Source organism: Macaca nemestrina, chromosome 1 (assembly GCF_043159975.1).
Source record: "Macaca nemestrina isolate mMacNem1 chromosome 1, mMacNem.hap1, whole genome shotgun sequence".
Classification (NCBI taxonomy): Eukaryota; Metazoa; Chordata; class Mammalia; order Primates; family Cercopithecidae; genus Macaca; species Macaca nemestrina.
Genome location: NC_092125.1, coordinates 85,415,937 through 85,441,203, shown reverse-complemented (window position 1 = coordinate 85,441,203; position 25,267 = coordinate 85,415,937). Strand labels below are relative to the sequence as shown.

General features: G+C 35.8%; 1 protein-coding gene across 27 annotated transcripts in view; it reads left to right on the top strand.

Moving 5' to 3' along the window:
• LOC105478710 (CDC42 binding protein kinase alpha) overlaps positions 1 to 25,267 on the top strand; it is a 330,193-nt gene that overhangs the window by 132,132 nt on the left and 172,794 nt on the right. For all 27 annotated transcript variants that reach the window (XR_011614991.1, XR_011615009.1, XM_011736411.3 and 24 more), the window contains one exon: positions 19,350 to 19,443. Coding sequence is in view for 25 of the 27 variants with exons in the window: in XM_011736411.3 (XP_011734713.1) it covers positions 19,350 to 19,443 (94 nt within the window). In the remaining 2 variants the exon portion in view is untranslated. The remainder of the gene's footprint in view (positions 1 to 19,349; positions 19,444 to 25,267) is intronic.

Here is a 25,267-nt window from a genome sequence, read left to right as displayed (position 1 = left end):
AGTTAAAAGGATTTCGTAAAGGGAGAATAAAGTGGAAAGAATCACTCTACCAGATATTAAGCCATACTGTATTGCCACCTTAAGACCAAGAGATAATTGCGATGTAATAAGTACACAGTACCAGACCTAGGCTAACACAGGTATTTCCAACTGATTTTGAGAAAAGTGCAAAAGCAAAAATAATCTTCAACAAATGGTGCTCAAATAAGAGACCAAAAAAAAAAAAGCCCAAATAACTTCCCCAAAGCTCTCATAAATACAAAAATTTATTCAAAATGGGTCAGGGATTTAAATGTACAACATAAAACTATAAAACTGTTAGAGGAAAATATTGGAGAACATTTTCTGGATCTAGGGCTTGGTAAGGAGTTTTTAGATATGACCAAAAAAAGTCAATAAAAATGAATAAATGGGACTTCATTAAAATTAAAATTATGTGCTCAATGAAAGACCCTGCTAAGACTATAAAAAGACAGGCTACAAAATGGGAGAAAATAGTTGTCAACATATCTTACAAAGATTTTATATCTAGACTATATAAAGAACTCTCGAAATGCAATTAAAAAGCCCAAGCAATGTAATTACAAAATAGGGAAAAGACAATAGACATTTCACCCAAGAGGAGATAGAGATGGCAAGTAAGCACATGAAAAGATGTTCAATATACTGATATTGAATATTATGAAAATGACAGTTAAAACCATAATGAGATATTATTACCCACCTATTCGAACAGCTAAAATAAAAAAGTAGATAATACTAAATGCTGGCAAGGATATGTAGAAAGTGGATCTCTTACATGTTGCTGGTAGAAATAGAAAATGGCACAGCCACTTTGGAAGACAGTTGGACATTTTTTTAAAAAAGTTAAGCATGTAACATGATCTGACCCATCAGTTACATTCTTGAACATTTATCCCAGACAAGTCAAAATTTATAGTCACAGAAAAATCTGTACTTGCATGTTCATAGTGGCTTTATTTGTAGTAGCAAAATACTGGAAACAACACAGGTATCCTTCAGTGGGTGAATAGTTCAGCAAAACTGGTATATCCATGCAGTGGAGTACTACTGAACAATAAAAAGGGATGAACTTCTGATATGTACAATAACCTGGAGGGGCCTCAAGGGTATTATGCTTTGTGAGAAGAATTAAATCTCAAAATGTTACATACTGTATGTTTCCATTTATATAACATTCTTGAATGACAAAACTACAGAGATAGAGAACAGATGAATAATTTCCAGGGGACAGGGCCTGGGGAAAATGAATGGGGGAGTGAGTAGAAATACAAAGAGGCAGTGTGAGGGAGTTCGTTTGTAATAATGGAACAGTTACACGTTGTGATTGTGGTGGTAGTTACACGACTCTATACACAGGATAAAATTGCACAGAACTATACATGCACACACATGTACATTTTTAAAATGGCATGTATTATGCTTCTCCAGAGAGACAGAACCAACAGGATATATGTATATATAAAAGGGAGTCAGGGAGAATTAACTCAGCCGATTACAAGGTAAAGTCCCATGATAGGATAAAACTGCAAGCTGGGGAAAGAGAGAAGCCAGTAATGGCTAAGTCTAAGTCTGAAAGCCGGAAAACCAGGGAAGCCGACAGTGCAGCCTTCAGTCTGTGGCCAAAGTCCGGAGACTCCCAGGAAGCTGCTGGTACAAGTCCAAAGGCCGGTGAACCTGGAGTCTGATGTCCCAGGGCAGGGAAAACTGAAGCAAGCTTCGTGCACTGGAAGAAGAAAGAGAGCCAGAAGACTCAGCAAGCAGAATTATCCCACCTTCTTCCACCTGCTTGTCCACATTGAGGGTGGGTCTTCCTCTTTCAGTCCATTGACTCAAATGTCAGTTTCCTGTGGTAACACTGTCACAAACACCCAGAAACAATACTTTACCAGCCAATTAGGCATCCTTCAGTCCAGTCACATTGACACCTAATATTAATTATCACAGGGTGAAAACTGAATAAGGTCTAGTCTAACAGTAATGTACCCTTGTCAATTTTTTTGTTCGATATTGTGCTACAGTTATATGTTACCATTGGGGGAAGCTGGTGGAAGAGTACAAGGGATTCATTGAACAATTTTTCAATTTCCTGTGAGCCTATTATCTTTGCAAAATAAAAATTTTTAGGAAAAAGAAGGGCCTCTATGACTTGCTTTTCTGAAGACTGGAAACCAAGCCCAAGAAATTATGTACCTTATATTTAACCTGCAATGCATATAAATTTGGTGAGTTCCTCAAGATCAACATGGCTGGAGAAGCCTCATAATCATGGCGGAAGGCTAGGAGTAGCAAGGCCCATCTTACATGGATGGCAGCAGGCAAAGAGAGAATGAGAAACCCTGATAAAAGCAGAAACACTTGATAAAATCATCAGATCTCATGAGACTTATTTACTATCACGAAAACAGTATGGGGAAAACTGCCCCCATGATTCAATTATCTCCCGCTGGGTCCCTCTCACAACATGTGGGAGTCGTGGGAGTACAGTTCAAGATGAGATTTTGGTGGGGACACAGAGTCAAACCAGATCAGCAATTCAAGATGATCCAGGTATGAGAATTATTGGACAAAGACTTTAAAGCATTTAGTTTAAATATGTTCCATGAAGTCAAGAAAAACACATTTGTTTTCTTCCAGATGAATGACATGATGGAAGTATCTCAGCGATAAAATAAAAACTCTAAAAGAAACAAATGGAAATTTTAGGACAGAAAAATACAGTAGTGCAAAAAAAATTTATTAAATGTCTTTGAGAGACAAAGGAGATTACATAAGAATAAATAAAGTATATTCAAATTCAATTTGCATATAAATCAATAAAAATTACCCCATGAAAAACAGAGACAAAAAGATTGAAAAAATGAGCACATTCTCAGGAATGAGAAGGTGTAACATGCATGTAATTGGAGTTCCAGAAAGAGAGAATAGAGACAATAGGACAAAAAAAAATAATAGCTCCAAACTTCCTGTGTTTGGAGAAATACATGAATTTGTAGAATAAAAAATTGCATAGTGTTACAGTTCTTTTAGAATTGCACCAGAACTCTCCCCTGCCCCGCCCCCTATGGAAAAAAATTGCAGCAAACCCAAAACAACGTAAATTCTGGGAAAACCACACCTAGCTCATCAGAATCAAAGCACAGAATACAATAGATAGAGAAAAAGTCTTGAAAGCACCAGAGGAAAACAACATATCACATACAAGGAAAAACAATTGGAATGATCTCAGATTTCTCATCAAGGGGTGGGGGTGGGGGGGCGGGGAGGGGGGAATGCTACCTAAAAGGTAATTAACATCTTCAGAGTATTGAGAGGAAGAAAAATATCAATGCAGTATTCTGTATCTGGGGACATTTTCTTCAGATAATGAGATGGGGGTGGGGAGAGTCATTTTCAGATAAAGATAACCCAAAAGAATCCATTGCTTCAGGCCTTCCTTACAAGAAATGCTGAAAAAAGCACCTCAGAATGTAGGGCAATGATAGCAGAAGACAACCTGGATTTTTAGGAAAGAAGAAAGAGAATAATAAATAGTAAAAATCTCAGTGTATATGAAATACTATATATTTTTTTTTCTTAAATCTTTAAAATATATGGCTTTAAAGCAAAAGTTGTTTTTGTGGGATATTAAATGAATGAATACATAATGTATATGCCAGCTATAACATAATAGAGAGAGGTAGGGCATAAACAAATTCTAGAATAATTATTTACTTTTACAGTTTAAAAAAAAGGTAGGGGAACATAAAGAGCCAGTGGATTAGAGGGGAGAGAAAATTAGTTTATCATTAGACTTTCTAATGATGAAGCTTTATGATAAAGATTTATAATATCCCGGTAAAGAAAATGTGAACAAAACAGACTTTCAGGTATAAAAGGCATGTACAAATGTTATCAAGTTTCAGGAATTTTAGGAATGTTGTTCCCATGAATTCTTCTTGAAGAATATACTAATCTACTAGTTAGGATAGTATAATAATATATACTAGTTAGTATAGTATACATTTTCTAGTATAACCTACTAGAAAATGAGCTTCAGATGACTAACATGGCTATAGAGTTATCAGTATAAGGACTGGTATTGCTTATTAAATAGTCAGTTGTAGAACTAAAGCAGAAAAACATTAAAAGGAGTGAGCACAGGATTAATGGCTGTATGCTATGGCATAAGCATGCAGTACAACTGTAAAAGTAGGTGGGAATAATTGGAAGAATTTATGTAAAATTTTTTTCAAACTGTTTTCAGTAATCAAATTAGTGGTGACAGTATAGTTACTGTTATTTTGACATTATTGTGTTTATAATGTGAAATGAGACAGAATGATTATAGAGTATTCTAATTTTATCCCTTATGTTAAGAATCAGAATTCTTGGTGTAGAAGAAAGGAGATGCTGATGTAATATGGAAGAGATCATTAAAAACCCTAATGTCTTGAATTTGAATTGAAAGTATCAGTATGGGCTGGGCACAGTGGCTCACACGTGTAATACTAGCACATTGGGAGGCCAAGGCGGGCAGATCACTTGAGGTCAGGAGTTCAAGACCAGCCTGGCCAGCATGGTGAAACCCTGTCTCTACTACAGATACAAAAATTAGCCTAGTGTGGTGGCACACGCCTGTTATCCCAGCTGCTCAAGGAGCTGAGGCCCAAGAACTGCTTGAACCTGGGAGGCGGAGGTTGCAGTGAGCCAAGGTCGTGCCACTGCACTTTATATCAGTATGAACTTCTGCAGTATTTCATACACACACCCAATACACCTTACATACAGCTCTGTGTGGCGAAAATAACTAGAAACAGTGACCAGCACAGTAGCAGTGAGCATCCCTATTGACAGATTATTGTCCTCACATACTATTTCCTACTGCAGGGAAAACAGGCTACTTGGAGAAATTACTGACTCAAGATCTAGGTAGGAAGTGGACAAGATGAGCCCTATATATCTTGTCATGCCAAATAGCAAATAAGCTTTCAAAGACTTTTAGGGTTATGTCTGAAGGATACAGGAGTCAAATTGGAAAGGTTACTAGTGGCATAAGATGGGAAAATTTCCAATTTAGTAGGGATAATAATAGAAAGAAATAGAAACTCATCAGATGTACCTGTATTAATGAATTCATAATGCACCTGTACCAGCCTCAGTACCTTGGAGATGAACTAAAAATATGAACAGTATGTGTAATGAATGATTACTTGGTAGTTTATCATATGCTGTGTTAAAGTATAGGATACTGCCCATTATCCAGTTATTTATTTTAATATCTATATTTTTAAATTAGACTTCAAGTTTGTAGAGGCATAGACTATGACTTTTTTTTTTCTGTTGTGCTCAGTGGATATATTTTATGATGTCTCTCTGGAGGTTTTCTTCATCTAGACCTGCAGCCTTATGGTTTCAAGGGCTTCTTTCTGGGTGTTGGTTAACAGGTTGCTGCAACACAGCACTACCATTGTCAAGTCATATTTTAGGAACAGTTGCTGTTATATCTGGTATTTAGACCATGAATTATATATAAGTTCCCAAAAGGGTTGTATCAGTCATTATTGCATGGAGTGTACATGAAAATATATTTCCTGATAATCAAATTATTTATCTAGTTATTTATTCCTTTCATCTTCACTTTGTTCCATAATGGATTTAGATAATTAGAAATAAGAATGCATGCAATAAATCAATGGCAGAGTATAAAAAGGAATAAAGAGTCACAAAATCGAAATTATATTTAAACATGAAGACCCTAAACCAAGGAGACATAATGAACAGAAGTCGAGTCATATGCTTGAGGCACACCAGCTTTCTGTTGGATAGAATCTCTTCCTGAGACCAAGCAGGTTTCGTGAAACTCAGTGGAAAATATAGGCTTTCCTATCTTTGTTTTAAATCTTAAATACTGGATTGAATAGATTCTTAGGATGGAATGTATTTTTAAAGTAATTTCTCTTTACCCTAGTCCAAACAACTAAAACAAAACACCAGCTACTTGTTTATGGTTTTCTTCATAACTCTTTTTATCTCATGTAGTTTGTTTCATAGTCAAGATTTTTGATTACAGCTTTTATTAACCTCATCTCTTTAATGTTGATAATATTTTATATAATGTGGTTAACTTGAGTAAAGTGTACTGATATAGGAAATAGAGCAATCCTATTTTAATAGAATGTGTTGCGGGGGGAATTACCACATAATTCATATCTAGAGAGTTTTTCATCTGTTATCCCGTAAGAATTTCATGAAGGATTGGTATGTGCTTTGCCTATACCAGAGCTTTGTGCTGATTATCTCTTTTGGCTTAGATTTGTGGGTATGGTTTGTCAGTTATCCTCTTGGAATGTGTAAAATCATTACTTTTACAATGAGATAGAAATATTTTGAGGCCTTAGGCTTACTCAGAATTCTCTTCAGTCTCTTACAGGCCTGAGTCACATTTCAAAATTGGAATTTTTCATATTGCTAATGGAGGAACTATTTTTATAGTATTGTGAAACTATTAAAGAATAGGTAATGTTATACGGATGCTCTTTGACTTACAGTGGGCTATGTTCCAGTAAGCCCATCATAAAGTTGAAGAATCATAATTTGAAACATTGTAAGTTAGGGACCATCTATAGTTAAAAACTGTTACACTCTAGAGTATAGGTGAACTCAGGATGTGCACAATTAGGAATTTTAAAATATAAATATAGTTACTATTTTATAGTTCAGTTGGTATTTCAGTAATACAAGGAATTGGGACAACTACAGAGTTACAGGAAACCTTCCTAATAGACCACTCCCAGTTCTGACACCAATTGGAAGTTCAAGGGGTTCCCAAAACCACCCCTTAGTTTTCATAATTTGCAAGACTCACAGAACTCACCGAATGCTGTTAACAGTTGTATTTGATTACATGGAATACTGATTTTATTATATGGAGATCGATTTAAATCAGCCAAAGGAATAAATATTAATATATAGGGTAGAGTTCAAAAATACCTCATGTGAAGCTTCATCATTCTTTCTTGATGGAATTAGGACAACCCAGCATACACATATGATAGTGCTTACCGAGTATTGCCAACCAGGGAAGCCCACCTAAGCCTTTGGTTTTTGTAGTTTTTTGGGGTGGCCTCAATTACTTACTGCCTGACTGTCTTTATTCTCCAGCCCTTCCCAAATGTTGGGCTGATACCTTTAGTCTCCATTCCTTTCCAGAGGCAAAACATAGTATGACCCAAATGAATTACATGTATCAGTCGTGCTATTCCAAGAGCCTAGAGATCATCTTCCAGTAGCTGAGGATAAAAACCAGACCTCTCTTTGGGCAAGATTAGGTCTTCACTATATAGACAATTCCCTGGCCTTTAGGCAAACTTTCCTATCATAGTTAGGCATCTTCATTTAGTGTAGTGTTCATATGGCAGATACAGCAATAGTATCAGTTTGAATATATCTGGCATTTGGAAGAGCCAGTGCAGGGTAATTGAACAAAATTTCTGGTCTATCCTATAAAGCCATTATATACATTCTCGTATTTTTGTACTAATTTAATTACTTGTTTCCTCCTTTTATCTGTCACTATTTGTACTTGTACAGAACTATTTAGCATAGAAGTTACTTGATAGGTAGCTAAATGTAGTTATTCCTCAGGCTGGCCATTTTATTAGATCCTGAGGAGCCTTTAACTGAATCTACCAGTGAGTATTTCTCAGATCAGATGCTATTGACTGTACTATAGTTTTAGGTTTTTCTTTTAGTTATATGTTATTTATATACGAGTGAGTATTTGTTAAAGAGAATAAGTGTAAAGACATGTTAATATATAACAGGATAATGAGAAGTATAAAATAATTCTATAAATTTACTCAAGATGATTGTTTTTTTAGCTTAGAAAACCTTATTTTGAAATAAGTTTAGAATCAGGAAATTGCAAAGATAGTACAGAAGGGTCCCATGTACCTTTCACCCAGTTTCCCCCAACTATACTATCTATCCTACTCATTATAGGACTTCTTCCTTCTGTCACAGCGGGCAGTGGTTTAATCTGCATTTTATTGCCCCTTTACTGCCTGCTTTTCTCTTCTTTTTCCCATATGTTGAATTGGAATGTTTATTTTCGTAATTATACATAATTTGAATTTCATAGTAGTCTTTCTTTGAATTACATTTTAAATGTGGTTTGTGGGTTGTTTCACTTATTCTCCTTGTTGATTGTATCTGGATGGTTTTTGGAAAGATGCATAGAAAGATTAGGATATGTATAGCCATCATTATTTTGCAGTACCTGGAATTTATAATCATTAATTTTTTATTCCCATAATTCTTAAATAATAGCTTCACTATCCACTGGAAAAGATTCGTTTGAGAAAAGTTTACTGAAAGAATTTTTTGAATAACTGTTTTCTCAAATGTAAGATGAACCCCAAATTAATGTTCCATAAAGAATTCTAATTTCTGACTGATAGGCTGTTTGTGACATAATTTTACCAGTGTGGACTTTGTTTTCTTTATTACTGATGTAATATTTCTTTGACAAAATTAAAAGACAATTTTAAAAAGCAGTTTCATTTTAATATAATGCAGTATGCTGTTTTTACATGAGTATATAAAAAAGGAGTAGGAAAATGAGAAAATAAAAGTTTTGTTTTAGAAGAATCCACTACTCTAACTTATGTAAATTATAAAAAGGAACCAAATGGGAGATATTAACGTGATGTTGCTGGGAAGAGAAATGCCTGTCTTAAATTAGTGGCTGTTAGGGACCAATCCCTATGCAGTATTTTGATTAGTGGTGCCTGGGTTGGGGCCAAGGTACATGCAATTAAAATAACCCTCTATAGTTGAATTCAGTGTCCAGCCAGAGTTGAAACTATGTAGATTAATGTCATAGTCACATTTCAATCTTATGGGGGTAATATTTATAATAATCATGCTTTTGGTACTGATGTTCTAGTGAAGTAAAAAAAAAAAAAAAAAAAATCGCCCGTAGAATGTTGCCCTTTCAATATAATCATTGTTTTAGAATGCTTTTTTTTTTTTTTTGGAGACAGGGTCTGGCTCTGTCACCCAGGCTAGAGTGTAGTGGCATCATCACGGCTCCCTACAGCTTTGACCTCCTGGGCTCAGGCGATCCTCTGACCTCAGCCTGTTGGGTAGCCAGGACCACTAGCACAGGCGTGGACCACTATTCTTGGCTAATGTTTGTATTTTTTATAGAGATGAGGTTGCTCAGGCTGGTCACAAACTCCTGCACTCACGTGATCCACTGGCCTTGCCTCCCAAAGTTCTGGGATTATAGGCGTGAGCCATTGTGCCCAGCATAGAATGCTTTTTAAATTTTAAAAACTATTATTTTAAAACTAAAATCATAAAACTTTTAAGCCAAATCTTATTTGCTTTTGTTTAGGGACAAGGAAAATTATTCATTTTAGAAACTTTAATTACTGAACATGTTTTGATTAATATTTGAATTGTGGGAAAACTTGAATAATGTTTTTACAGTAATAATGTAGATATTTTATCTCTTCCAAACATTTATTTCTCAGTTTTCATGAATTATCAAAGTTGAAAATAATGTTTTACCTGAACTTTCCTTTCACTCCTTTTATTGCCAATTTTTGGTATCTGGTTGTCTGGCTGCCACGTTATTTGCAAGATGTCACTGACTCAGAGTGGTTTTGAATGCCAGATGTTATTTTGTGGCTTCTTTCAGAAAATGGAATTTGTTGGGCTACTGTTCCACTTACCAACTGCTGTGTAACACATTATGTTTTCCAGAAGCAGGCACTGAGACAGAATGTGTCATGCAGGGTATTTATTAGGGGTTAACACCTGTAGAAACAAATTGGAGAAAGCAGGTTTGGGTGGAGGGAGAAGTTAGATGACATTGAAGTCAAAGCTTCAGTCAGCCCCACTAGGAGTTCTGAAGCATCTGTGGCCACCTGAGTTGTTGCTAGTTTGGTAGAAATGGCGTGGTTTTCTTATTTCCTTATTAGTCATTCAATGCATATGAAGTTCTCCAAGAAACACAGGCAGTTTTGTAAAGAGGCTTTCTGTAACTCGGAAGGAGCCTGGCGGAGGGGAGCTATCTGTTGACATCTGGGGCAAAGCCCATCATTGAGGGAGAAGATAACACATCACTGTCCACCATACACCCTGAAATGCTATAGTGACTAATATAAAACAAGTTGTTTTTTGTTTTTTGTTTTTTGCTCATGAGTCTGAAATTTGTGCAGGACTAGGCAGCACCTAATTGTATCTTCTCTATGCAGCATGAGTTGCAGTAGCTCACTTGCGGTAGGGGGAATCACTGTCAAGATGGCTTACACACATAACTAGCCAGTTGGTGCTGCCCATCAATTGGGAGTTCAGCCAGAGCTGTGAGCATGGGGTTTTTGTTCTTCCTACATGGGCTGCTTGACTTTCTTAACAACATGATAAGTATGTTCCAAGAGCAGGTGTCTCTAGAGAACAAAGCAGAATTGCATGACATTTTAATGACCTAGCCTTGGACATCATAGCCAGACTAAGTTCTATCATACTGTATTGATTGAGATAGTCACAAGAGTCCATTCAGGTTCAAGCTGAAGGGACAATCTTCTTGATGGGTGAATGGCAAGGTTCTAGATGAAAATGTGGAGTGAGATATATTATTTAGGCCATGTTTGAAAAATATAGTTTTCTATATTCATAAAACTTAAAAGTTCAGGGTGCCTTAGAAATAGGGTTGGCTGCCTCTTTTAGAAAATTCAAATTAATAGTGGTCCAAATCAATGAGGCGGGGTAGTGACTGAATGAGGTCTTTCTGGACTAAGACCCTCACAGAAGCAACTAAAAATCTGAGCATAGCACAAAGACCATTATCCTAAAGACACTAAAGGGTGAACAGAAGCGGGGAGAACCTGATTGGGAATACATCCTCAAAGAAGATAAGGTATATGAAGTGACATCTCATGTTTTGCAGCTCTTAGCCTGGGGCTGGGTGAAAATGGCATGGTGTGCATTGTGGCATGGGCATAAGTAGAATAACTCTGGTCTCTATGGCCTGTGAAAGCTGAATTTGGGGAGACTGTGTTTGTTAGAGAGGGTATCCAAAATCTGTCTACTGACAGCTCTCATGACCCCTGAGTGATAGCTTCACTCAGAGCTGCTCAGCTAAAGACAAAAGATAAGAAACTTCTTCCCAAGAAACAGTTTGCAGTTTAAATGTATTTGATCAGCTGATTAAAAAAAAGAAAAAAATGCTAACTGGAGAAAAAGAATCCAGAGTTTCAGAAATTTTACATTTATTATGTACAGGGAACATTCAGAATCACCCAATATGTAAAGAAAAAGGAATATGTAACTCCTTTTCAAGAGAAAAGAGTATCCCTGAAATGACTGAGATGTAGAAATTATTGATAGCAGACTAGGATTTTTAAGTGGCTATTACAACTATTCTCAATAAAGGAAAATAAAATGCGTTCACAGTATATGAAAAGATAGGAAATCTCAGCAGAGAACTAGAAACAAATCAAAAAATCAAATGGAAATTCTACAAATGAAAAATACGAAATCTGAAATGAAAATTTTCACTGGAAAAACTTAACAGCCTAGTGGAGATGACAAAGTAAAGACTTGAAGTTAAATAAGCCAGAAGTTATTGAAGGTAAAGAACAGTGAGGAAAAGAGTAAAATAATAGTAGTCCAAGGACCTGTTAGAAAATATCACAAGGTTTTATGTACATGTACTTTGAGATTAAGAAGGAGAGGAAAGAGAATGGGCCAGAAAAAGTACCTGAAGACCTAATGGCCTCAAATTTGATGAAAGATATAATTTTATGTATTTGAGATGCTCAAGTAATATCAGTGAAGATAAATATGAAAAAGGCCATGTCAAGGTTCATTATAGTGAAACTATTGAAATCCAAAGACAGCAAATTTTGGAAGGAGCAAGGAAAAAATAACAAATTACATTTGGGGGAACTACAATTCCATTAAGAAATGAATTCTCATTAGAAAATAAGGAAGCTAAAAGAGAGGCTTAACCAAGAATTCTATATATCCAGTGACAATATCCTTCAAAAATAAATGTGAAATGACATTTGAAGGTAAAAGAAGAACAAAAGAGGCCAGGCGTGATGGCTTATGCTTATAATCCCAGCACTTTGGGACGCCGAGGTGGGCTGAGCACTTGAGGTCAGGAGTTTGAGACCAGCCTGACTAACATGATGAAACCCCGCCTCTACTAAAATACAAAATTTGCCAGGCTTAGTGGCAGGCACCTGTATTCGCAGCTACTTAGGAGGCTGAGGCAGGAGCATTGCTTGAACCCAGGAGGTGGGGGTTGCAGTGAGCCAAGATCATGCCACTGCACTTGAGCCTGGGTGACAGAGTGAGACTCCATCTCAAAAAAAAAAAGGAAAAAAAAAATTATGCCAGAAGACCTGTACAGTAAGACATGCTAAAGGAAGTTATTTAGGCTGCAGGGAAATGATACTACATGAAAGCTTGAATCTGCAGAAAGGAATCCAAGGCAATTAAAATTGTAAATGTCTAGATACGTACTGGACTATAAATTTTTATTCTTATTTCTTCACAAACCATATGACTGCTTAAAGCAAAAATTATAACATTGTTTTGAACTCATCAGAGATTTGAGGTCATAGGGCAACTAACTAACCTGAAATCTAAGAAATGACAGGTATCTCCAAGGCAAGGATCATTGAGGTACAAAGGAGAGCAGAGAGCTGCATATTAAGAAAAGGTAGCATTAGGGGAATGGAAATTATGCTTTTGGGAAAAGAGGAACCAGGAAAGGAAACTGAGAAGCATTAGTTTTAGTTGGGAGAAAAAAATAGATAAGAAAGTGACATAGTTGGGAGAATAACCAGCAGTGTCAGATGTTATGGAGAAGTCATTACAGGATTCGAACTAAAAAGATGCTACTGGAATTGGCAGTGAAAAGGTCATTTGTTATCTTAAAGAGTATTTTCTGCATAATGAATAGGAAAAAGGAAAGCCAAAAAAAACTTCTGGATAACTTCTTTTCAGCACTCAAATTCCTTTTAAGAATTGATCATACATTTCAGTGGTACTGTAAGGACAAGGACTTGCATTTTCTTGGAGCAGGTATAATCATGATAGATAACTTTATGCTTATGACCTTCATTATTTAAAAAGATTTTACCAAATACGGAATGCAAAACATTTTCTAGGAGGCCTCTAGTTTTTATTCTTACGTAATATTGTAAGATGCCAAAACCTTAGCTCAGTGATCAAATTATTTGTACAGAGAATAGGTGTACGTTTACTACCTACTTTTCTTTGATCTTACTTCTTCAAAATGTTAGAACCTTTTGGGTTTGTGGGTACTGTCAGTTAAGCGTAACCTTCTTTCCATTCAGGTGACACTTGAGAACTTTTTCTGTTCCTGCTCTCTTGAGCCCCCCGCCCCCCAAGTTTGAATGAAGTATCTATGCTTGTTATACTACCTGTTGAGAGCATCCTTATGAAGTAATTAAGAGCATTCTTTACTCAGTTGATAGGTGTTGGTCAGCAGAGGCATTGAGACACCCCCACTCCTGCCCCTAGTGAGCACTAATGGGAATTGGAATGTGTGACTTCTCTTTGTTTACACTTTAGAGTACAAAAAGAACCAGGGTGGTCCTTGTGTAAGTTTGGCCTAGTTCACATCATACTTTGTACCCCTTCTCCCCAAACATTTTTCTTATGACTACTATAAATTTAGATTTAAATGAAGATAATAGGTAAGTCTGAAGGAAAAAGAAAACCACAGAAGGCCAAGCTGTAGTCTTGGTCGAATGTTTTCTTTTGCTCGAGATGATAAAGTATGTGAATTTATGTAAGTTTTATGCCTTATGTTTGCCTGGTAATTTAGTGAAATATTCTGCCTAGCTAGATGGAAAAGCCATTTTCTCTTCTACCCTATGAATCCTTTAAATTCTGCCTCATACCAGCATTACATGTTCTATTGCCTCATCCCCAAAACAAAAATAAAACTTAAATATTTTCAAACACAACAGATGACTAGGGAGAATAAATAGCCCACCCTCCTGAGGTCTCATTATTTCGAAGGTTAGGAGAGTTTCCTTCTGCCCAAGTAGTGACCATTTTAAGAACAGAGAGACTTCTTTTTCAGCCATGGAATAAAATGAGTAAGGATGTGGAGTGAGTCAGTAGGCTACATACTTTATTAAATGTATAATTGTACTCATTGTTGAATAAACAGAGACCAGTTAATATTGTCATTTTAACATCATGGTGCTTATCTGTGATATTGATGACCGTTAACTGTTTGGACTAAAATATATTGCTGACTGCAGATGATCTTAGTGGTTTAATGAAAACATTTTCATATTCTTTGATTAAATGATTAAGACATTTACACATGTATTTTTGGTTTTTAATTAATTTTAATCAAACAATACTTAATACAGTAAAGAAGAAACTAATATTAAAAAGGTTATATTGAAAAATAGTCTCTCCAGCATACCTCTTATGCCTGTTCCCTAGTGGCAGCTATATTCAATTCTTTTTTTAAAAGTTATTTAGCCCCTTATCTCTAATGTCCTGATGTGTTGATGTTTCTAGATTTGTGAATTTTGGACAGTTTGTAAAGACTTCTGTTGACTGCCTTCTATGCTAGTGGAGGATTTAGCTGTCTATATTCCTCTTTCTACTTTTCCTTCCTGCATTCTCTCACTATAATTTTATCACTGTTTTTGCTCTTCTTGGTAGATAATGGTTGCATTTTTGAGACTTTGTAAATATTGTTTATTGCTGAGCCAAGAAATGTACTATAATTTTTTCCTTTCTTATTTCACTATTTTTCCTATAATTAATAATAGGCTCAAATTTGTTTTCAGTTGTTTGTCAATACTCTTAAAATTTCCTTTTATATGTACCAAATGCCTAACAGTACATTTTGAAGTATTCCAGTACATCAAATCATGTATCAAGTCAATTTAGTTCCTTTCTCCCAACCTTGTAGGCAGTTATAATTCAGCTTCCTTGGCTCCACATTATTTATCATACGTATGTTCTCCATCTTTGAAAATTGTGTTGACACCCATCATCTTCTATTGTCTTTTCTTATATTCACTTGTGGGTTTCTACCTTTTAATTCTTGTATTGTCATTTTACTGTGGTTCTGGAGGGAGCAGAGATAAACATGTTTACTCCCAATAATATTTTTGGGGTGATGAGGGAGTAAGAAGGATTTCTGTTTTCTACTTTCATGTACTCCTGTAGTGCATAGTGTTGCAGTTAATTCAGTGCTGTTGCGTGTTGTAAATGTTTAATTAATGCTTATTGAATGTTTTACTTTGTCAGTTGTTACATTCTTGTCCCAGCCCTCACTCTACCCCCAACAATTTAATTAAATTAGGAAATTTAATTTCCTAAAACCTGTCTTTCTCTCAGCTGCTAATATATAGCATAAAATTATTTATACAAGAAGACTATGTATTGATTTGGAAGAAAATGTGAAGTGATAAGAGTAATGTTGGGCCCTTTGCATTTTAGTGATTTATTGAGAGTTTACTGAAAGTTTTGAAACTAGGATCTGGTTTCCAGAGTCTGAATTTTAAAAAATTTAGTTAGGGGTGTGTGTGTGTGTGTGTGCGCGCGTGCGTGAACACGCACACTTGAAAAGAGATGGGGGTCTTGCTCTGTCACGTAGGCTGAAGTGCAGTGGCATGATCATGGCTCACAACAGCTTCGAACTCATGGGCTCAAGTGATCCTTCCACCTCAGCCTCCTGAGTAGCCTCCTGAATAGCTGGTTACACAGGCATGCACCACCACGCCTAAGTTTAAATTTTTTTTTTTTTTTTAATAGAGACAGAGTCTCACTATGTTGCCTATAGATTAGATGTGTAAGTTCTCTGTGGAAAATAATTCGTAACTGAAGAATATAAAAGAAGACTTACAGGTTTAGTGTACACAGAGATAGGAAGTGTCATATTGCAAAGATGTCAGTTCTCTTCAGATTAATCTATAAAATCATGATTCCCATAAAAATTTCAATATGTGTTATAGAACATATTAAGCTAATTCCAGCATTGATCTAGAAGAGTAATGGCAATTAAAAAATATGTTTTACTGATATGAAGATCATTATTTTATAATTAAGACACTGTGGTATTGGTGCAGGTAGAGGCATATTGATAGGGTGGCCATTCATCTTGGCTTGTGTGGAAGAGTTCCAATTTATGCCTGTTATCCTGGCAATTATTAATAGGCCCCCTTTCACTCTAAAGATTGTCAACTGAAAAAAAATATAGAGAGTAATAAGTAGTATTTTTGCTCTTCTTGAGAGTCCTGAAACAAACCCACTAAATTTATGACCTATGTGGTATTAGATAATAGTGGTGAAAAGGTATCATTCAGTAAATAGTGCTGGGGTAGAAAGAAATGTAACTGCCCTTTATCTCACACTACACACAAAAATTAATCCCGGGTAGATTTAAAAACTTGAAAAGTAAAACTTTAAAACTTACACAAGAGAAAATTAGGACACTATCCTTATGATATCTGGGAAGATTGAAATCATAGTATAAATTATAAGACTACATTAGTGTATATATATATATATATATATTTTTTTTTTTTTTTTACAAATAAGAAGGACATTAAAAGCAATGGAAAAACAAGCCCACATGCAGGGAAAAGAGATTTGTAACACATAATAAAGAACTAAGTTTGAGTAAATAGAATCCCTGAAGATTAAACAAAAAACAGTGTGCACACAGTTTTTAAAACGGCAAGGGATATTAACAGGCATTTTATAGAAGAAGAATCTAAGATGACCAATGATACCAATGATAATATGAAAAAGGTTCTCAACTGTACTCGTAATCATGCTGGCAAAGTTGAAGATGTCTGTATCTTTCATCTCAGAAATTTCACTTCTACATCTGTAGTCTGGAGAAGCATTCACATATGAGTACTAGAAGACAATTATTAAAATATTCATCTCAGCATTCCGTGTTTTCACAAAATAAAAATGGGAAGCAATCAAAATTCCATTATCAGGAGAATTGATAAATTTTGACATGTATATAATTAAAATTAAAATTAATGAATCAAAACAATATGTACCAAAATAGATAAGTTTTAGAAACATATATATATATTTTTTTCTTTTGGAGACAGTTTCTCATTCCATCACCCAGGCTGGAGTGTAGTGACACAATCATGGTTCACTGCAGCCTTGACCTCCCAGGCTCAGGTATCTTCCCACTTCAACCTCCCAAATAGCTAGGACCTCAAGCATGTGCCATCCTGCCCGGCTAACTTTTCATTTTTATTTTTTGTAGAGAAGGGGTCTCACTGTGTTGCACAGGCTGTTCTTAAACTCCTGGACTCAAGTACTCCTCCCTCCTTGGCCTCCTTTGGTCTCCCAAAGTGCTGGGATTATAGGCATGAACTATCACACCTGGCTGATGAAGCATAGTATTTGAATCAAACCAAGCTGCAAAAGGCAATACACAGTTTGGTGTCATTTATGAAGTTTAAAGACATTTAAAGTGTACATAGTTTTGTGATGTTGTGTATAGGCATAATAGTATAAAATATGCATGGATACAGTAAACACCAAATTTAGGATAGTGGCTGTGTCTGGGTAGTGGTGGGAAAGGATAAGATCAGGAATGGTAATAGAATACTTATGTTTTTCAGTACTATCTGTGATGTCTTGTTAACTTTTAGTATTTTCTATTTTATTTATATAGTATTATGAATAGAGTATATTCACATTAATATGCTTTATGTATATGTGTATATTTTATACTTACTGCCTATAAAATAAGCAAAGATTATTGATGCATATAAATCCATCTTTGCAATTCCTTTAATCTCCTTTACAATCTAAGAAATACTATACCAGTAGAAGTAATTTGTAGTGACTGTATAGCTTAATTTTTAAGATAAATAATAAAATATTTTTTCCCCATCCAAAAATGGTCTTAGTAATTGCTAAGCTTCCTTCCAGAACTAAACTGTACTCCTTTGATGTTTCCCCTACAGCAGATCTTTTTTGACAGGTTAGGATAAAGTCAAATGTTGAGGATTATAAAGCTAATTCCCTATACAGATTGTTGTTTTCAATCTGCCTGTTTAGCAACCATCTATCATCTACAATAGGTGTTTGAAAACTTTTTCCATAAACTGCCAGAGAGTAAATATATTAGACTTTGTAGACCATGTGGTCTGTGTCACAACTACTCACTTTGCCATTGTAGTGTGAAAGCAGATATAGGCAATACCTAAATGAATGGGCACAGCTGTGTTTCAATAAAACTTTATTTACAAAAACAGGCAGCAAGCTAGATTTGGCCGTGGGCCATAATTTACTGACTTGTGATATACAACACACTCAGAGAAATTGCTTCAGTAATCAAAGTAATATTGTTATAATATTTTACCCATATTATGGGTGGTAAAACTGAGGCATAGAGATCTTAAATGGCATTATTCAGGTTAAATTGAAGTAGCCCTCCCCTATTCCTGTAATTTACATGGCAATATAATTTTTAAAAAATATGTATAGGTTCTCCAAAGATTCTTTTTCTTCCTCTAAAAGTAGAGTGAGTTGGGTGGGTATAATCTCTTAGTTATTCACAATTACAACCTTTAGTATGATTAGAAGCTTAATATTGTTAAGTCCCTGAGAATCTTCTTTACAGAACCATTTTATATATGATAATTTTTTAAAGGTTTGCATTCACATGCAAAAACAAATACAAAAGCTGGTATGTGATATAGTTTAGATTTGAATATCTTACATACCATTTACTTAACGTCCAAAGACAGTGAAAGCTTTAAATAATATAGACAATCTATTAGGCAGTTGTTTTAGTTCTTCTGTAAAATCAACTTTATGAAGCAATTTCTTTGTGTTGTCATGACCTGCAGTAATTGAGACTTTATCTATCTGCAGTTATCTTAGGGTCTAGAAAGTATATTTTTCCCTGTCCAGTTTCATGGGCTAGAGGATAGTATTTTTTATGGTTATCAGGTAATGATGACTCTTCTGTATGCAGAAAGTAGGTCTACCATAGTGACATAGGTATCTGTGTAAATCAAAAGGAAAGATAGTAAGATTAATTTAATCAGAATGAAAATAACCACACTACCTTTTATCTCTAGAAGAATACTGAAATTACATGTGTTTGAGAAAGTTTTAATATGAATCAGAACCAGGATTTGACTTAATAAAGTAATTAAATAGATGTTCTTAGAATATTACTTTTAAAATAAGTTGAGATTTTTTTTCGACAAAAAGAATACCTTACCAAGCAATGAATTGTTTATTTTTCCACTAAAAATTAAATGTATTTATTTTTTCAGAGACATTAAACCTGACAATATACTGATGGATATGAATGGACATATTCGGTTAGCAGATTTTGGTTCTTGTCTGAAGCTGATGGAAGATGGAACGGTAAATAAAGATAAATACTAAATTATTTTATTCACAGACATTTCCCTTGCCATTTGTCTTTTATATCTGTTTTAGAAACCATCTATTTATACTGTCTACCCGTCCATCCATCCATTTGTCTATCTATGCTCCACCTCCTTCCACAAAGGGATTTGGGCATACTTATAATGGGGTTTGTCTAAAAAGTCACAAGTCATTTCAGCTGCTTATATCAAAGATCTTAAGACTGATAAAATATACCCTTTATGAGACCCTTGTTTGCTGCTTCTTTAGCTGGTGACTTCTGTTGTATTTCAGATATTTCGAAGTTCACCGGGGGTAAAAGAACTAAGTCTCACATAGAAAAAGAAAATGCAACTTTGTCCTCACTTTTACTTTTTTTTGTTCTTTCTTTCCTCATTGCCTCGTTATTCTCGGGGACAGTGTTCAACAAATGAATCCTTTTTTCAGAGAGTTTACAAGTTGATTTAGTTTCATGTTCCCATTTGCTTAACTTTTGCTAAGCTTAAATCCCTTGGTTTTTTTTTGTTGTTGTTTGTTTACTTAATAGCTGGGCATGGTGGTGGGCGCCTGTAGTCCCAGCTACTCAGGAGTCTGAGGTGGGAGGATCTCCTGAGTGCAGGAGGCAGAGGTTGCAGTGAGCCAAGATTGCACCAATGCACTCCAGCCTGGGCAACAGTGAAGTCCTGTCCCCCCCACTCCCTCACCCCCACAACCAACCCCCCTCAAAAAAAAAGCTGGGCATGGTGGCTCATGCTTGTAATCCGTTGGGAGGCTAAGGCAAGAGGATCACTTGAGCCCAGGAGTTCAAGACCAGCTTAAGCAACATAATGAGACTCTGTCTCTATTTTAAAGAAAAAAAAATAAGTTTATATGCCAAGTTTTATTCTGTTATTTTTTTTAACTTCATTTTTTTTCTGGCCGTATAGGAGAGATCCAAAAATATATCAGTTTAATTGACAGAAACTTTTGGAGAACAGTTTAGTATAATACATTCCAAAAGCCATGAAAATGTCACATTAGACCAGTAATTTTAACTTTGGAAAAATTTTATTCTTTTTGTTTTTTTAGACGAAGTCTCACTCTGTTGCCTAGGCTGGAGTGCAGTGGTGTGATCTTGGCTCACTGCAACCTCCGCCTCCTGAGTTCAAGTGATTCTTCTGCCTCAGCCTCCCAAGTAGCTGGGATTGCAGGCAAGCGCACCATGCCTGGCTAATTTTTGTATTTTTTGTAGAGATGGGGTTTCACCATGTTGGCCAGGCTGGTCTCAAACTCCTGACCTCAGGTGATCCACCCACCTCGGCCTCCCAAAGTGCTGGGATTACAGGCATAAGCCACCGTGCCCGACCGACTTTGGAAAATTTGTCCTACAGTGATAACTTTGTTAAAAAGAATTATGTGACTTCTGCCTCTGGCCATGATGGAAGGAATAAATTGGTACCAAATTAGCACCCCCACTATAAGGAACTATAAAATTGGATACAGTAGTTGAAACAACTGTTTTCCAGCAGTGAACAACAGGCAGCATATGCTATTATCCCTGACATAAATGAACTCATGAGGTATTCCTCACGATTGTGCAAAGACTGGGACAGTTCCTGACTCTGATGCAGAAAGCTAGAGTGAAAGCAGAGCTGGACTACCTGCAACAGCTGGAATATTCAGGGCTTAGCATTGGAGAGGAAGGAGTTGTACAGAGAGAGGGCATAAAGTACCTCATGAAGGTTGGGCTGTGCATTGTACTACAAGACCATATGAGGCTTGACAATAGCAGATGATAGCATTTGAAAACAGACCAGAATACTAATCATCAAGCAGATCTCCCAGGTGAGAAACAGTGCTAGGGGAAATTGAATTTTCAGCCCTGGAGAGCCAGCTAACAACCTTTGTATCACCTAAGACCTACTCTAACCCTGACTAACAACCTAAGTCCAAGCCCTGATAAGATCCACAGAGTTTGGAAGTCTTCCTTCCAAGTAGAGGGTCTTATGACAAATCTTAGATTTTCGTATGAACCTACAATCACAGAGTATATGTAAGCCAACTCATGGTCAAGGAGATCAGTCAGTAATTTTTTTATGTGCTTACATAATTATTTTTCTTCATAAGAAGGTAACAAACTCAATACTCTCTATAACATCTTATTCACAATGATCAGGATTCAAAAAAAAAAAAAAAAATCACTGAACCAAACAAAAATGGGGATGTGGATAGTGATGCAGAGTCAGATAAAAGCAGTCAGTAGAGGCCTGGCTGGCACACATGTTGGACTTAGCAGACGGAGACTTAAAGAAGTGATCATAGGTCAGGCGCAGTGGCTCACACCTGTAATCCCAGCACTTTGGGAGGCCAAGGTGGGTGGATCACCTGAGGTCAGGAGTTTGAGACCGCCTGTCCAACACAGTGAAAGCTTGTCTATACTAAAAATACAGAATTAGCCGGCCATGTCAGATGTGGTTAAAGTGCTGAAAACTAAAGATAAAGACATTTAAAAGCAGCCAGAAGGAAAGACGTATTACATACAGAGGAGAAATGGTAAGGACTGCTGACGTCTCATGAGAAATCATGGAGTGATATCTTTAAAGTGCTGAAGGAAAAAAATGTGTAAACAGGTTTCTGTATTAAGAAAAATATCCCTCAAAAATGAGGGTGAATTAAAGACATTTTCAGATAAATGGAAGATGAGAAAATCTCTAGCAGGCCTGGATGCTAAAGAATGTCCTCCATGTCAAAGGAAATGATACTGTTTGGACATTTGGATTTATAGCATAAAAAATATCTTATGCAGTAAATAAGTGGGTAAAGAAAATGTCTATACTGTCTCTCTTATTTAATTTACGTAAAAGGTACCTGACTGTTAAAAGCAAAAATAATGTAATGTGTAATTATTTGTAATTTGGGGTTTGTGACATGTAGAAGTAAAGGATATGACACATAAACAATGGAAGATGTGTATATGGAATTATACTGCTCTAGGATAATTGTATGTAGGGAGTATAAAGTGAGAAGTGGGTAGTGCCAGCTATGACATTGGAAGAGGGAAATAGCATGGTAGTGTTGCTGAGTTGAGAAAACAGAGATTAAAATCAGGGAGGCTTTGGCATCTGGAAGTTGGGGCCACCATTTCAGAGAGGATAGAGCTGCAGGGAAAAATAACTCCACGGAGAGAGCTAGTCCTGCATGTTACAAGCCCAATGGACTCAAAGCTGGAGATAGAGTCCCTGTAGTCTGATGTTTGCCATTCTAAATTCCTTTTGAATGCATTTGAAATGCAAATTCCAGAATGCATGAGTAGTATTTCTGTCTCTATGAGTTTCCTCCAATTATATTTGTTCCTGAAAGTCTGGTGTGTCTTCCCAGTCATTCATTCTGATTTTGCTGGACGATAGGATATTTTATGTTTTGTTTCTAGCACACTTATTGATGAACTCAAAATGGTTTTCTTGGATGTAATATCACGTTGGACTTCCATTTTCAAAACCATAGGCTTGCACTTATAATACCAGCACTTTGGGAGGCCAAGGCGGGAGGATTGCTTAAGCCCAGGAGTTTGAGACCAGCCTGAGCAACATGGCAAGACCTCATCTCTACAAAAAAATAGTTAGGCGTAGTGGCATGCACCTGTAGTCCAGTTACTCAGGAGGATGAGATGGGAGGATCGCTTGAGCTTAGAACCTGGTCAAGGCTGCAGTGACTGTGATGGTGCCATTGCACTTCAGCCTGGGTGACAGCAAGATCTTGACTCCAAAATAAATAAATAAAAAATAAAAATAAGTAAAAATTTTAAAAACACTATAATGAAGAAACCTTGTTTTATTTTAGATTTTTACATTAATTTTTAGATTTTATTGTCTTATTTTTTGAGGCAGGGTCTTGCTCTGTCACCCAGGCAAGTGCAGTGGTGCTGCTGCTGTCTCTTAATTATTTATTTTCGGATACTATCTCTTAATTTCCTACCATGGTAGATGAGGATTCAGGTCTCTTGCTCTGCTCTTGCCCAACCAGTACACTTCCTCTCTGTCCTCCCAATGTAATTATCACACAATCCCTCATTAAATCCTGTTCAGTATTTTATTATGATGATACAAATACTCATTGCCGTGTCATACAATTTGTTTTAATTGCATTTCTTTTCTTCAAAACCTTTTTATTCTTCCTGGTGTAAGTGACCACTTTGCTCTGCTTAATTTTCCGTGTAATTTTCACCAATTTATCCTCAAACTCTCCACCACGTTGAATTACTTAGTAAAAGGAATTTAGCAGCTCCTTTTTTTCCCATGGAGATATTCATACTGGGGTCTTGCATTCTCCTAATCTGGACTATTTGTTCTAGAGACCTACCGCAGAGGTACTATCCTAGGACTACCTTTCATCATCTTCATGGAATTTACGTTGTTCTCTAGTATCGGACTGTGTTTCCTGGATCCCATTTGGTGATAGCTGCCTGAGGAAGGTTCCATTGGAAGTAAATATTTCATAATCTTCCATGTCTGAAAAATGCCTTCATATTTTATTGATAATTTGTCTGGACATAGTATTCTAGATTTGAAACTATTTTTCTCTTAGAATTTAGAAGGCATTATGTTGTCTTTTAACTTACAGTGTTGCTGTTAAGACATCTGATGCCATTCTGAGTCTCAGTCCTTTTATTACAGCCGTTCTCTCTATCTTTGGAAGCTTTTAGAATGTTTTATTTATTCCCAGTGTCCTGAAATGTTATGATTGTTGACTTTGTGTGGGTCATTATTTATTATCTGGACAGCTGCCTCAAATCTATGAGGCTTTCCCAAATTCGTGACTTTTAAATTAAGTTTCAACTTGCTTTTTCTCTTATGTCTCGGTCAAAACCGTACCAGCTGAATCACTTTACCTTAAGAAGTCAATTTCTGGTGGTGAAGTGTTTGCTATAATTCTTTTTCTTGCTCTAAAATTATCTTGGCTATTCTTGGCCCTTTATTTTTCTCTGTGATTGTTAGGATTATCATATTGGTTTATATCCATACATGTACACACATGTGAACAATCCTTCATAAACACTGGCTTATGTATTTAAGACCTGTCATTGAAATTAGAGCTTAATTTTGGGGACATTTATGTCTACAACATGGACTCTTCTTATCTATGAATGTTGTGTTTCTTTTTATTGTTTCAGGTTTTCTTTTATGTCTGTTAATACAGTTTCATAATGTTCACTATTAATCCATTACCCAGATGAGTTAGATTTGCTCCTAAGTGACTTGTGGATTTTTTTATGTTACCTGTATTATAAATGATACTTGTTTAATTTGCAGTTTAATAGCTTGTTGCTCTTCTTTAGGATTAGAATTGATGTTGTATATTCATCTTGAATATAGCAATCTTGCTAAATTTTATCAGTTTAAAATAGTTTATAGATTCTTCTAGATTTTTCATACAATAAATCATGTAATCCATAAATTATGACAAACTTTGGGTTTGTTTCTCAACAACCTTTATATGTGCTTTTTTTTTTTTCCTCCTACCATGGAGTCTAATGACCTTCAGTACAATGTTAAATAGGTGCAGTGATGTTGTTTCTGTAGCTTCAAATTAGTTTAATGTTTGCAGTTAGCTTTTGGTATATATCCCTTATCAAATTAAGAAATTTCTTCTCATTTCTGATTACTGGAGTTTTTCTGTTACGATTCTGGTTGAAATTAAATTACTTTTCTGCATCCATCAAGATAAGGTTAGGTTGTTTTTCCTTTAATCTGTTAATCTGATAAATGACAGCTTCTCCATTGTTAAATCATTCATCCTTTGAGTATGTAACTTTATCAAGATGTTATATTGCAGTATTTTAACA